The sequence below is a fragment of the Zophobas morio genome, unplaced genomic scaffold, assembly GCF_036711695.1.
Source record: "Zophobas morio isolate AGI-343-1 ecotype UQ-CSIRO unplaced genomic scaffold, CSIRO_AGI_Zmor_V1 ptg000009l, whole genome shotgun sequence".
Lineage (NCBI taxonomy): Eukaryota > Metazoa > Arthropoda > Insecta > Coleoptera > Tenebrionidae > Zophobas > Zophobas morio.
This window is the reverse complement of record NW_026972114.1, coordinates 7835847-7849184: the sequence shown is the minus strand read 5'-3', so window position 1 is coordinate 7849184 and position 13338 is coordinate 7835847. Positions and strand designations below refer to the sequence as shown.

At 32.6% G+C, this 13338-nt stretch overlaps 1 protein-coding gene across 4 annotated transcripts in view; it reads left to right on the top strand.

Moving 5' to 3' along the window:
• Positions 1–13338, top strand: part of LOC135125816 (uncharacterized) — a 261385-nt gene that overhangs the window by 156020 nt on the left and 92027 nt on the right. For all 4 annotated transcript variants that reach the window (XM_064051523.1, XM_064051522.1, XM_064051524.1 and 1 more), the window contains exon 4: positions 1681–1798. In XM_064051523.1, coding sequence (XP_063907593.1) covers positions 1681–1798 — 118 coding nt within the window. The remainder of the gene's footprint in view (positions 1–1680; positions 1799–13338) is intronic.

Below are 13338 nucleotides of genomic sequence, written 5' to 3'. Positions count from 1 at the left end.
AAAACGGTAAACATTTCCAACATTTATTGTGATGTTTAACCTCAATAAATTTGTTTCTTTTTATTGTAATGAATTAGTTTTATTTTTTAATAAGGTTTAGGCAACCAGTCATATAGATGCGTGTGGTCTTTGTCATGCGTCCTTGAGCATTTAGTAAAGTTAAAATCTGAGAGGCGGCACCTTTACATGACTTACTGCGATCATATATAGAAACCTGGTATTAGGAGATATATTGTGGTAACTGTTAGTAATTAGTGTATTAGTGAATACTAAAAAAAAAATGGAAACATGCTTGAAATGTACTCTTTGGTTTTACTTATTTTAATTGATTACACTTAAAAATGATTAAATTTCATAGGTTTTGTAATAAGAAAAAATGCAGTTTAGATAAAATTTTGTTTCTTTTTAGACACAAGTCATTAGTTAAGTTTTTTTAAAGTCATATATAGTACTTGTCGAAGATTCAAGCAATCATATACTACATAACATATTCAAATAACATCCGAAGTTTGAAGTTTGAATAATGCTTTAGATTTATAAATAAGTGCCAACTTAAAATTCAGAGAACTGCGTGTTGGTTATCTGAAAATAAATATTTTTATGTATTGTTTTTTAAAATTATTAGTAACCTTCATGTTGATAATTGACTATACTTAATCATATTATACGTATGTAAGATAGTCATTATCTCATGACCTCGTTGTAATAAAAGTTGTGTAACTCAGAGCATTTTACCTTTAATATGAAATTCTGAGAGATAATTATCCTCTACGAGTATTACAATTACGAGAACATTTAACAAAACTGTAAAAAGTCTTGCTTCTTTAAACCAACCTGTCGCATTTGAATGACTTTTATTCGCTAAATGCTAATTTAACAAAGTGCATGCAAACATGGTTAGGACATGCATCGAATAACAACTTCAAGTCATTCGTGGTTGGAAACAATTTGTTTTTTGTTTTCGAGTACATTTAAAATTTCAACAAAACTTCAATTAATTTCAGGCAGTGACCCTTTGTAAGACCGCCACTCCTATTTCTGAATTTCTGAACTGTCCAGGTGGAATGCAAGCCTCAACCAGACTAGTTGTGAACTTTGGACGCCTTTCGAGGTGTTTCAGACAACAGCAGTTTTGTGCCATGAATCATCATTAGCGCGACGATTTATCATCAAGTTTATTTGAACTAGTGCATTTAAAACTGGCGTACATCTGCCGCTGCAATAGGCTTATTTAGATTATACTTCATAACGTCGGGATTAAGAGTTAGCAGCTTATCTCGGTAAACCGTAAAGTGACACTAAACGCCGTACATGCGGGACCTATTATTTACACTTTTTTTAATCTGCAGTGTTTTCACTCCTTGTGTAAAATACTTGTAGCCATATCAGGGGTCGATAAAGCTCCACAAATTCACCCAACACTCCAGCACGATAAATTCCAGTGAATGTTTCCTGCTCCTGCAGCACTCCGCCATTTCCTATTCTAAAAATGTTCACGTTTCGATCCGACTAATCAAAAATGGAATTAGCGAATTTCGCAGTGTGGGTATGTTTGACAGACCCCGTCCCATCCAGCGGCGTCCCTTTGACTGCAGTGATTAGACGCGTCGAATAATTGATGAAAGGTCGTCCCATAAAACTTTCCACGATAAAACCCCTGACATGTTTTATTAATTTCAGTGCCGGAGAAGCGGCTCGAGCTGCGGCAGGAATACATCGGAGTAGACACGTTGCAGGTGGTGTGTTCTGCAGAGGGCGTTTTCCCGAAGCCCAATATGACCCTGCATGTGGGCAACAGGTAATAACTTGTGCACTGAAATTAATTAGATCCGTTTGTTTAGCACCTCGTTAAATTAAATCCACAAAGAAAATGCAACGGGTGTTTTGCACTCGTTAACATTTACGGTTGTAATGAAGACTCGTGTCGAAATGAAGAGAGAGACGTGTGGGTTCGTGTCACGAGTTGTGTTTAAAATTAGAATTTAATAAACTAACCAGTAAGCGACACAACAGAGGCAAAATAATTTCTTTCAGTGTTTAAAAAGCGAATTCGAATTGTTAAAATCTGAATTTTGACAAATTTTTAACATCGAATGTTTAAGGGTTAATACTTGAACAATTTTTTTCTCAACATCTTGAGCTTCAATCTCAAAATCTTTCCTTTTTTTTTTAATTTTGATACTTCAACTTAAGGAAAAAGACAAGTTCTTCTCAAGGTTTTGAGTTTTTCTCAAGATAAAAGGTCATTTTAAGAAAAAAGTCTCAAGATCCTATGAGTTCTTCACTCGATCTTGACTGCTTTTTAGAGTTAAAACATCAAAATTTTGCTAATAAATCTAAAGATTTAGAATTCTTATCTGGGGGTCCTAACATGTTTTCTCAAGAATACAAGTTTAGGCGTTCAGGAAAAGTTGAAATGTTGGATTTCAGAATATATTTCACGAAGATGTTGTGGACAAGGGTCAAAATCTTGCATTTGTATTTCAAGAATGTGATTCTTGTATCTCAAAATATTGACATTTTATCCCAAGAAACAAAATTGTAATCATTAACAGTCGAAATTAATATAGTCCGACTGTAAATTTCTCAGCAGAACAAGTTGAAAAAAAGTGATGGCGAATTTGTGATGAATTTCTTGAGTTAATTTCATCAGGATCTTGAGGTTTTGTCTCCATCTTAACACTTTTAGAAGATGTAAGATTTTAAGTCAGGGAAAATCTCGATACTCTCGGAGAAAATGTGCATATTTTTAGACTGACTTTCAAGTTCTAAAAGTCACCTCAATGTCTTCCAGTTTAATTGTTTTTTTTATGTCAAAGAAAAATTTGAGTTCTTCAGAAAAAGTCAAAATCCTGAGGTAAAACCTTAAGTTTCTAAAATTTCTTCTCAATATCTTGACTTTTATCATTGAAGTGGGAAGAAAGTACTTTCTTCTATACGTTTTAACTGTTTCTTCAAATAAAAGCGCAGATTTTGGGGAAGAAACAAAATTCTACCTAAGAAAAAACTAACGATCTTGAGATAAAAATTCAAATACTTAAGATCTTGAATGCTTATCGTCATGTCTTAACTTTTTCTCAAGAGGAATGTTTAGATTTTACCAAAAACATCTCAAGATCTTAATCTCCAAGTAATGAAAGCTTCTCTGGAAAAAAACAACTGTCTGGGTCATGTGGAAAAAAGCCAAGATTCTAGAGAAAACGCCAAGATCTTGAGAAAAAAATCTTAAGACCTAAATTGAATAAGAACTAGTCCAACAGTGACACTTTTCTATAAACTTTATATTTGAGATAATCATTGTTGCCTCCTGGTACTAATTTCGATCTACGAAAAAACCAGCATTCACTGCTATACAAATTTCCATGATTTCCTGAATTTTTCCCAAAATTTTGTGGTGCTATCTTGTCGAGGTTTGAAATATTTGCTGAAGATAAATTCACAAGATTTTGGGAAGAAATCGGGATTTTTATCTTGAATATAAATTCTCTAGATTTTTGAAAGGAACAAGTTTTTTGATTTTAAGAAGCAATTTGACATCTTGAAAAAGTAGTCAAGATGTTGAGATTAAATCTTAGAACTCCAAAATTTGTCCCAAAAATTTTCACTTTTTCCTGGAAATGAAATGTCAAAATTTCGAGATGCAATTTCAGGATTTTCATGATTTTTAATTTATCTCCAAATTATAGCTTAAACTTTGAGAATACAAGTAACATTTATCTCGAAAAAACAACTTAAGGAAAAACACAGGTTCTTCTCAAGGTTTTGATTTTTTCTCAAGATAAAAGATCATTTTAAGAAAAAATTCTCAAGATCCTAACGTTTCTTCACTAGATCTTGACTGTTTTCTGGAGTTGAAACACCAAAATTTTGCTAAGAAATCTAAAGATGTTGAATTATTATCTGGAGGTCCTAACATTAACATTTTTTCTCAAGAATACAAGTCTGGGCGTGCAGGAAAATTTGAAATGTTGGATTTCAGAATAGATTTCACGAAGATGTTGTGGAAAAGCGTCAGAATTTTGCATTTGTATCTCAAAAACATCATTTTTGCATCTCAAAATATTGACATTTTATCGCAAGAAACAAAATTGTAATTATTAAGAGTCGAAATTAGTATAGTCCGACTGTAAATTTCTCAACAGAAAAAGTTGAAAACTTAGAAAAAAAGTGATGGCGAATTTGTGATGAATTTCTTGAGTTAATTTCCTCAAGATCTTGAGGTTTTGTCTCCATCTTAACACTTTTAGAAGATGTAAGATTTTAAGTCAGGGAAAATCTCGATACTCTCGGAGAAAATGTGCATATTTTTAGACTGACTTTCAAGTTCTAAAATTTACCTTAATGTCTTGCAGTTTAATTGTTTTTTTATGTCAAAGAAATGTTTGACTTCTTGAGAAAAAGTCAAAGTGCTGAGATAAAACCTTAAGTTTCTAAAATTTCTTCTCAAGATCTTGACTTTTATCATTGAAGTGGGAAGAAAGTACTTTCTTCTATACGTTTTAACTGTTTCTTCAAATAAAAGCGCAGATTTTGGGGAAGAAACAAAATTTTATCGTCATGTCTTGACTTTTTCTCAAGGCGAATGTCAAGATTTTGAAAAAAACAACTCAAGACCTTAATCTCCAAGTAATGAGAGCTCTGTAAAAAACAACAGTAAGGGTCATGTAGAAAAAGGCCAAGATTCTAAAAAAGAACGCCAAGATCTCGAGAAAAAATTCTTAAGACCTAAATTGAATAAGAACTAATCCAACAATAACACTTTTTCATAAACTTTATATTTGAGATAATTATTGTTGTCCCCTGGTACTAATTTCGATCTACGAAAAAACCAGCATTCACTGCTATACAAATTTCCATGATTTCCTGGATTTTTCCCTAAATTTTGGGGTCCTATTTTGTCGAGATTTGGAGCATTTTCTGAAGATAAATTCTCAAGATTTTTGGAACAAATCAATATTTTTTTCTTGAATATAAATTTTCCAGATTTTTGAAAGAAACATGTTTTTTGATTTTAAGAAGCAATTTGACATCTTGAAAAAGTAGTCAAGATCTTGAGATTAATCTTAGAACATCAAAATTTTCACTTTTTCCTGGAAATGTCAAAATTTCGAGATGTTATTTCACGATTTTCATAATTTTTAATTCATGTTCAAGTTTTAGCTTAAACTTTGAGAATGCAAGTAATATTTTATCTCGAAAAAACTTCACAATTTTCTCTTAAATCGCAGAATATCAAGAAGTTGAATATTTGTCTCAAGCTTTTGTCATTATTCTGAAGAATTTGATCTGAGAAAGTTAATATCTTAAGTCAAAAATCCAAAGATACTGATCTTTGTTTCAGAAAACGAAGTCAAAACGTTGAAGGGAACCGTTAAGATTTTGGGAAAACAATCTCAAAAAAAGAGCAAAATTGATGCTAGGAATGATACGTTAACATTCCCATAAATCTTACGTTAGAGATAAATGAGTTCAGTCGATGTCATGCTTATAAAGATGTAAGAACTAATAGTCGTCTCTGTCACCATTTCTGAATTTTCGACGCATTTCTTGACCTGTTTTCAAGTTATCGAGAGATCTTTAGAAGACGCTACATTTTAGTTTGAAAAAGTTGAGATTAATAAAAATTAATTAAAATTTTTTAATCGTCTCTTAAGGTTTTGACTGGTGTTTTCAAAATCTTGACTTTTTTGATGCAAAATTTCAATACACCTAGGAAGGCAGGATTTTTGTTCAAGAAAAAACTGGAACAAATCTTGAGAGTAAAATAAGAAAGTCAAATAAGAAGGGAATGTAATAGGGTCCAATTGGCAAATGAGTACTTTCATGTTTTCTCGACGTTTCATGACCACCAAAGTACAAAAGAATAGGTGTTCTGCTTTTTTCATTGCAATTTATATTTTCTATGCTTATTTTTATTTGTAGGGGTTATCATAAACTAGACAAAATTTTTCAAAAAAAAAGTATTTGTTCAATTCTGTCTAAATAACTTTGGATCATTTTTTTCTGCATTCAAATTGAAAATTCACTGTTTTCATCGAGTTCTAGATGAATCGTTGCTAGATAATCATCCGGCATCAACCGTAGAGGAAAAAATTGGTCGAAAGTTATTTCGACAGGACTTCCCTCGCTTCTGAAGTACAGTCCAACAAATACTGTTTTTCTGAAAAATTATAAAATTTGATTTTGCGGAATTTTACTTTTTCGTTATAATCTCTATGGATCAAAAGCGATATAGAAAGTATTAATCACAGTAATAGAAAAAAAGTAAGTTTCACCTTCTTAAAGAAAGACATTTAGGGCCCCTAGAAGATTTCACATTCTTAAAGAATCAGACAGACAGACAGAGAGACGGACAGATAGACAGACAGAAACGGGTGACCTATTTTTTCGTACTGTAGGTGTCATGAAAGGTCGAGGAAACGTAAAAGTGGGGAGTCGGCCGACAGATTCGATTACAATACTGACTTCGTCTACACTCGGGAAGTAAAAATGTTAACTCAAAGATAAATCACAAGTATAGACTATATTTTGCACAATTTAGAGAGTATTTTTTCGACAAAGTTATGACACGACGTCATCAATTTTTTGGGGGTATATAGAGATATATTTTGATTAAAAATTTATCATCCCTGGAATAACTCCAAAACATCTGCAAGGTTTCAATGCATTCGATTTTACAATTCTTGATTTAATCAGTAGAATAAATTGAGTCATTAATTATATTTTTTTTACATCACTCTGTATAAGCAAACCGAAAAAATATAAATGCAAATGCAATAATTTCAAAAATGTGCGGTATACTTTATTGAATGATAAAAAAAGCAACATAAAAATGAGAAACGATACTGCAAACAAAATTCAGGCGGCAGCTCTTTGTGCAGGTGACTACCTGGCTGCAAGTCATAAATTAGTTCAACGACCTGTTAATTTTAATCTTGAGATCATATGTGTGAACAAACGGTCAGTCAAAGATGAAATCGTATTTTTGTAATAACCAAATTAAAAACAAATAATTATATTTTTCCTTAAATTTAGGCTAGAAGGCCCTTAACTTCGGGGGTCTTATGATGCAGCATCCCAAGCATTTGCGTATAAACCGTTTCTGCACAAATACGAGCGGCCATTGTAAAATATATATTAGCAGTGGTATCTGAGCAATATGCGTACTGTTTAAAATGTTAATGTTTATACATCGGAAGAATGCCACGTAGACATTTGTTTGATCAGAATGAGTGTATCGCCTCAAAACAGATGACTAAAATTATTCAAAAGCCTCAATTGAACATAATATAAAAGCGTCAGAATCTTAATTTGTATCTCAAGAACGTGATTCTATATATCGTATCTTATGATACAATTATAAAAGTCGAAACTAGTATAGTCTGACTGTAAATTTTTCAACTGAAAAAGTACATTTTTCAACTGAAAAAGTTAAAAAATTTAGAAAAAGAAGTAATGGTGAGCTTGTGATGAATTTCTTGAGCTATTTTCCTCAAGATCTTGAGGTTTTGTCTTTTAGAAGCAGCAAGATTTTAAGTCAAGGAAAATCTTGATACTCTGGGAAAAAATGTGAATATTTTTAGACTGACTTTCAAGTTCTAAAATTTACCTCAAAGCCTTGCAGTTTAATTGGTTTTATCTCAAGGAAAAGTTTGAGTTCTTGAAAAAAAGTCCTGAGATAAAAAATGAAGTTTGTAAAATTTCTCCTCAATATCTTGAATTTATCGTAGAAGTGGAAAGAAATTTCAAGATGTTGAGTTACTATCTCAAGGACTTTGTTCTGCAGCTTCTAGCTGTTTCTTCAAATAAAATCACAAATTTTGAGAAAGAAACAAACTTTTATCTCAAGAAAAATTCCAGATATTTAGATAAAACTTCAAATCCTTAAAATAAAATTAAGATTTTCAATTTTTATCTCAATGTCTTGACTTTTTTCTCAAGACAAATGTCAAGATCTTGAGAAAAAGATCTCAAGATCTTAATCTCCAAGCAATGAGAGTCTGGGTCATGGGGAAAAAGGCCAAGAATCTAAAGAAAACGCCAAGATCTTGACAAAAAAAAATTAAGATCTAAATTGAATGAGAACTATTTCAACAACAGCACTTTTCCATATATTTTATATTTGAGATAATCATTGTTGTCCCCTGGTACTAATCTGGATCTACGAAAAAACGAGCATCCACTGCTATACAAATTTCCATGATTTTCTGGATTTTTCCCAAAATTTTGGGGTGCTGTTTTGTGGAGGTTTGGAGTATTTTCTGAAGATAAATTTTCAAGATCTTTGGAAGAAATCAAGATTCTTTCTTGAAGATAAATTCTCCTGATTTTTGGGGGAAACAAGTTTTTTGACTTTAAGAAGCAATTTGACATCTTGAGAAAGTAGTCAAGATCTTGAGATTAAATCTTAGATCTCAAGGTTTTCACTTTTTCCTGGAAATGAAATGTCAAAATTTTGAGTTGCTATTTCACGATTTTCATGGTTTTTCGTTCATCTCCAAATTATAGTTCAAACTTTGAGAACACAAGTAACATTTTATCTCGAAAAACTGTCACAATTTTCTGTTAAATCGCAGAATATCAAGAAGTTCAATTTTGTCTCAAGCTTTTGACATTATTCTCAAGAATATGAGAAAGCTAAAATCTTAACCCAGAAATCCAAAGATATTGACTTTTGTTTCAGAAACAGAAGTCAAGACGTTGACGGGAAACGTTAAGATCTTGACAAAACAATCTCCAACAAAAAAACAAAATTTATCCAAGTAATGATACGTTAACACTCCCATAAACCTTACGTTAGAGATAGATAGGTTCGGGCTATGTTATGCTTATAAAAGATGTAAGAACTAATCGCCGTCTTCATCACCATTTCTGACTATGGAAGAAACAAACTACCTGAATTTTTGACGTATTTTTTTGCCTGTTCTCAAGTTATTGAGAGATTTTTAAAAGATGCTAGCTTTTAGTTTAAGAAAAACTTGAGATTTAAAAAAAAATAAATTAAAATTTTGAAATCGTCTCTCAAGGTTTTGACTGCTGTTTTCAGAATTTTGATTTTTTTTATGCAAAATTTCAATACACCTAGGAAAGCAGGATTTTTGTTCAAGAAACAACTGGAACAAATCATGAGAGTAAAATAAGAAAGTAAAATAAAGGACGAATGTAATAAGGTCCACTCGGGAAACGGCTGCTTTCATGTTTTTTCGACGTTTCATGACCATGTTAATGCAATGATGAATCACAAGTATAGACTCATCATATTTTGCACAAGTTAGATAATATTTTTTAGGCAAAATTATGACATAACATCACCAATTTTCTGGGGTGATAAAAAGATATTTTGGTTAAGAATTTGCCATGCCTCCAATAACTTCAAAACCTCTGCAAGATTTCAATGCATTCGGTTTTGCAGCTCTTGATTTATTCAACAAAATAAATCGAGTCATTATTTTTTTTTGCATCACGCTGTATAAGCAAATAGAAAAAATATGAAAGCAAATGTAGTAATTTCAAAAGTGTGCGGTATACTTCAATGAACGATAAAAAAACTCAGGCGGCAGCTCTTTGTGCAGGTGGCTGCCTAGCTGCAAGTCATACATTAGTGAAACGCCCGAAAGTGGCCAATTTTGGATTTTGCCCATTCTCGATATCATGTGTCCACAAACGGTCAGTCGAAGACGAAATCGTATTTTTGTAATAACTAATGACCAAATTAAAAACAAATAAATTTTATTTTCCGTTACATTTCGGCCAGAAGGGGTCCTTTAACTTCGGGAGTCTGCAACATCATAAGCATATGCGTATAAATCGTCTCAGCACAAATACCGACAAAAAATATATATTTACAATACATTATCGTCGGGAATAGTGGAATCTGAGCAATATGGGAACTGTTTAAAATGTTGATGCTTATACATTGGAAGAATGCCACGTAGACGTTTGTTTGATTTCAATGAGTTTATCACCTCAAAACTGATTTCTAAAATTATTTATAAGCCGCAATTGAACAAAATATTCTAAATATTATTAAATTATTATAATATACGATATATCAGTATTTTACTGTTATAAAGAGTAGCGTATTCTCATATTGGCTCGCTCTTAATTTGATCAACAATGAATTGACTGATTCATTAATTTTTTGAGTCACCCTGTATATGTATATCCAAAAAATATGAATGGAATGATAAATACACACTCATCAAATTTTGTACAATTTAGACAGGATTTATTCGGCAAAATTTTTAGCTGACGTCATCAATTTGTTGGAGGGGATAAGTAAATATATTTTTATTTAAAATTTATCATGCTTGTCATAACTTTAAAACATCTATAAGATTTCAAAGCATTCGGTTTTGCAGATTCAAAATTAAATTGGAAAATGTTGTTTTATAATTTAGGTTGTTTCCAAAAATCTGGACGTCTCGGGTAAAAGCTCAATACGGAGTCATAAACTACATGTGGAGGTCTGTTTTGAAGTGACGTCATCACATTAGTGGTGGGGATGATTAGACAAATTTTGGTTCGCGTTTTACCATGTACTTACCTAATGTTCCTAATAAGTATAAATAGAAACATTGACAACAATCGATCCATTACTCGGAGATTATCTGTCTAATAACAGTCCGGGACGAACAGACAGACGGAAACGGGTGACCTATTTTTTCGTACTGTAAGTGTCATGAATTGTCGAGAAAATGAAATAATAGAGATTAGACCGACGGATTCAAGTAAAAAAAATGCGATATTAGACTGGAGACATTTTTCCGGTCAGTTCTTAATTTCAAAATTAAAACAAAGTAGGTGCATATTTTTACCTGGAAAAATTCACAAAAGAAAAATAAAAAGTGGTCATTTCGATTGAATACCCTTAGTTTACGTTGTATTAACCCTTTCAAGCTTACACATTAATATTTTTTGACAGTGTGGCTATGACTTCTCTTTTTTTTCCCTGTATACGTAACCAAAAAGGGTCGATTTAGTAACCATATCAAGTATCATATCACTGCAAGTTATGTACCCTTAACATCTTCCTTTAATAATTTTCTTTTTTTTCTATCAGATATGATTTGAAAATTTGACGCTTTAAAAAACTGGCAAAATTACATTTCTCGGGATTTGGAAGGGGGTAAATTCCGGGAGTACTTCCACTAGCGTTCCAAGTGTATGTTACTCTGCTCATCACTAGCCATCATGCTCAGCACTTTTGAAACCACTATTTAATTGCTAATAATTATAATAATTTGATAGTGACAAATGAAAGTCGCCGAGCAAATGTTTGAGAAAACAACCTCGGTTTCTTGTTTACCTTACATAATTCAACTGCTTGATTTTTCCGTTTAAGCGTAAAATAAAAAATCTTTCATTTCGATACTTATTTTTTGTCATTATCTTTTTCTATCAGCGAAAAATTAGTGTGTAATTCGCAGGAAAAGTATTGTTACGTTGATCGGTAATTTAAAATCGGCGTGGGTAAAACTGAACAATTTATTTCACACTAATAAGAAACTACACAACTAACTATACAGCGATTATGTACGAAATATGACTCGACTGGAATGGATTTGACTAGACTCTACTTTGCCTGGACTACTCTTGTTGCTTCCGACGGTGGTTCCCATTTAAACAGCCACGCGGTCCTTCTCGAATCGCCTTTTTTTTAGCGAACGTCGTCCGGCCGCCGTCACCGACGATGAGTTACCCACCATCGCAGCACATACTACAAAACCCGTAGGCGTCGTTCCGGGGTACGTATGGGTTTATTTCATAACAACATATTTCCGGAAGTCTTGTCGTTCCTGGGCTTCAACTATTGCCGCGGCCGAAATTTGTACCAGCGTCCGGAAATATTACACCTCTTCTACTAATTAAACAACTAACTATCCTTAGAAAACGTCTTAACAAATTAGCTTAGCAACTATATCTCGGAGGAATGGAGCTATTGTACGTTAAATAAAGATTACAAAATATATATTCCAGCGAAATTGATGTCCCTTCATAATTACAGACACGTTATACCTTTTGTGTAATATTTATCTCCTGGTACTTTGTGTTGTTCCACATTTACCGTTTCATACAACATGCAAAACCCTTATTTCACCGCTCGCCACAACTCTCATATGTCCCAAGATAAAATAACGGACGTAGAAACGCATGCCCGAAATTTACAATTCACCTAGTAAAACAATGCGGCTGTTTTAACACGATCTATAGTAATGTTTTTCCAATAAAGGACTACAGAACGGGGTTATTTTCTGAAAGCTCAATATGAGCCTGCATGTGGGCAACAGGTAATAACTTATGCACACTTTATGACTCAATTAAATCCGGCAAATTAAAATTAACCACCGTCGAGATGAAGCCGGTTTTAATAAGGCCGCCCCGATAATTGCTACATGCTGAACGGGAGATTTTACGCTACGATAAAAGAGCTCATATCACGATAAATAGAGCCGTAACCTGGCTCATTAAACCTATTCGGCTTGCTCGACTTGCATAAAGCCAAATTTCACTGTGGATCATTTAAGGCCTACACAAGCTGGAAGGGACGAAACTGAAAATGACAGCGCGATTGATCATGGCGGTGATGAACGGAATTTGTGTAACTAGTGCGCGGAATGGTAAAATGAAGTTTTCTGACGAGGCGGTAGTGATTAAAAAAGTTATTCCGAGCGCTAAAAATGCTTTGTGAATGTTTTGCATACGAAACCCTAATTTAAGGAGAAGATAGTTTGTTTACTTTCGTTTTTCAAATTGTTTCATTTTATATTTTTTTCATTTCAGACATAAAAAAGCGTTTTCAAAAGTGCAATCAACATGATAAATTATGCTGGATCTGCAAGGTTATTAATCGTCGCCTGAGAACTTGTTTGATTTACAGACCAGAGCGCATTCAGGCCACTATCGACTCTAAACCATTTGATCTACAAGCCGACTTTCGTTAGAGCTGAATAAGTGAACAAGTTAAAACGTAATGATCCAAATGACAAAATTTACATTTCAAATTGTATTATCAACTGGTAAAACGCTCACTAAAATTTGTCTTCTCATACCCATCAACAATGAAATGACTTTTATGAATCCGTGTTAAAAAGTAGCATATGCAGTACTGAACCTGTGGTTTATGAATACGCCTTGAATTTTTATTCTCGATATTGGCATTTTTCGGCTTTTCGATTTTTCGTTTTTTCAACTTTAGATTTCTCAATTTTTCAATATTTCAATTTTTTCTTTCTTCAAATTTACGATTTCTCAATTTTTCTCTTCTTGAATTTTACGATAAATATTTAGATTTTTCAATTTTTCAGTATTTTTCAGTTTTTCGTTTTCTTTATGTTT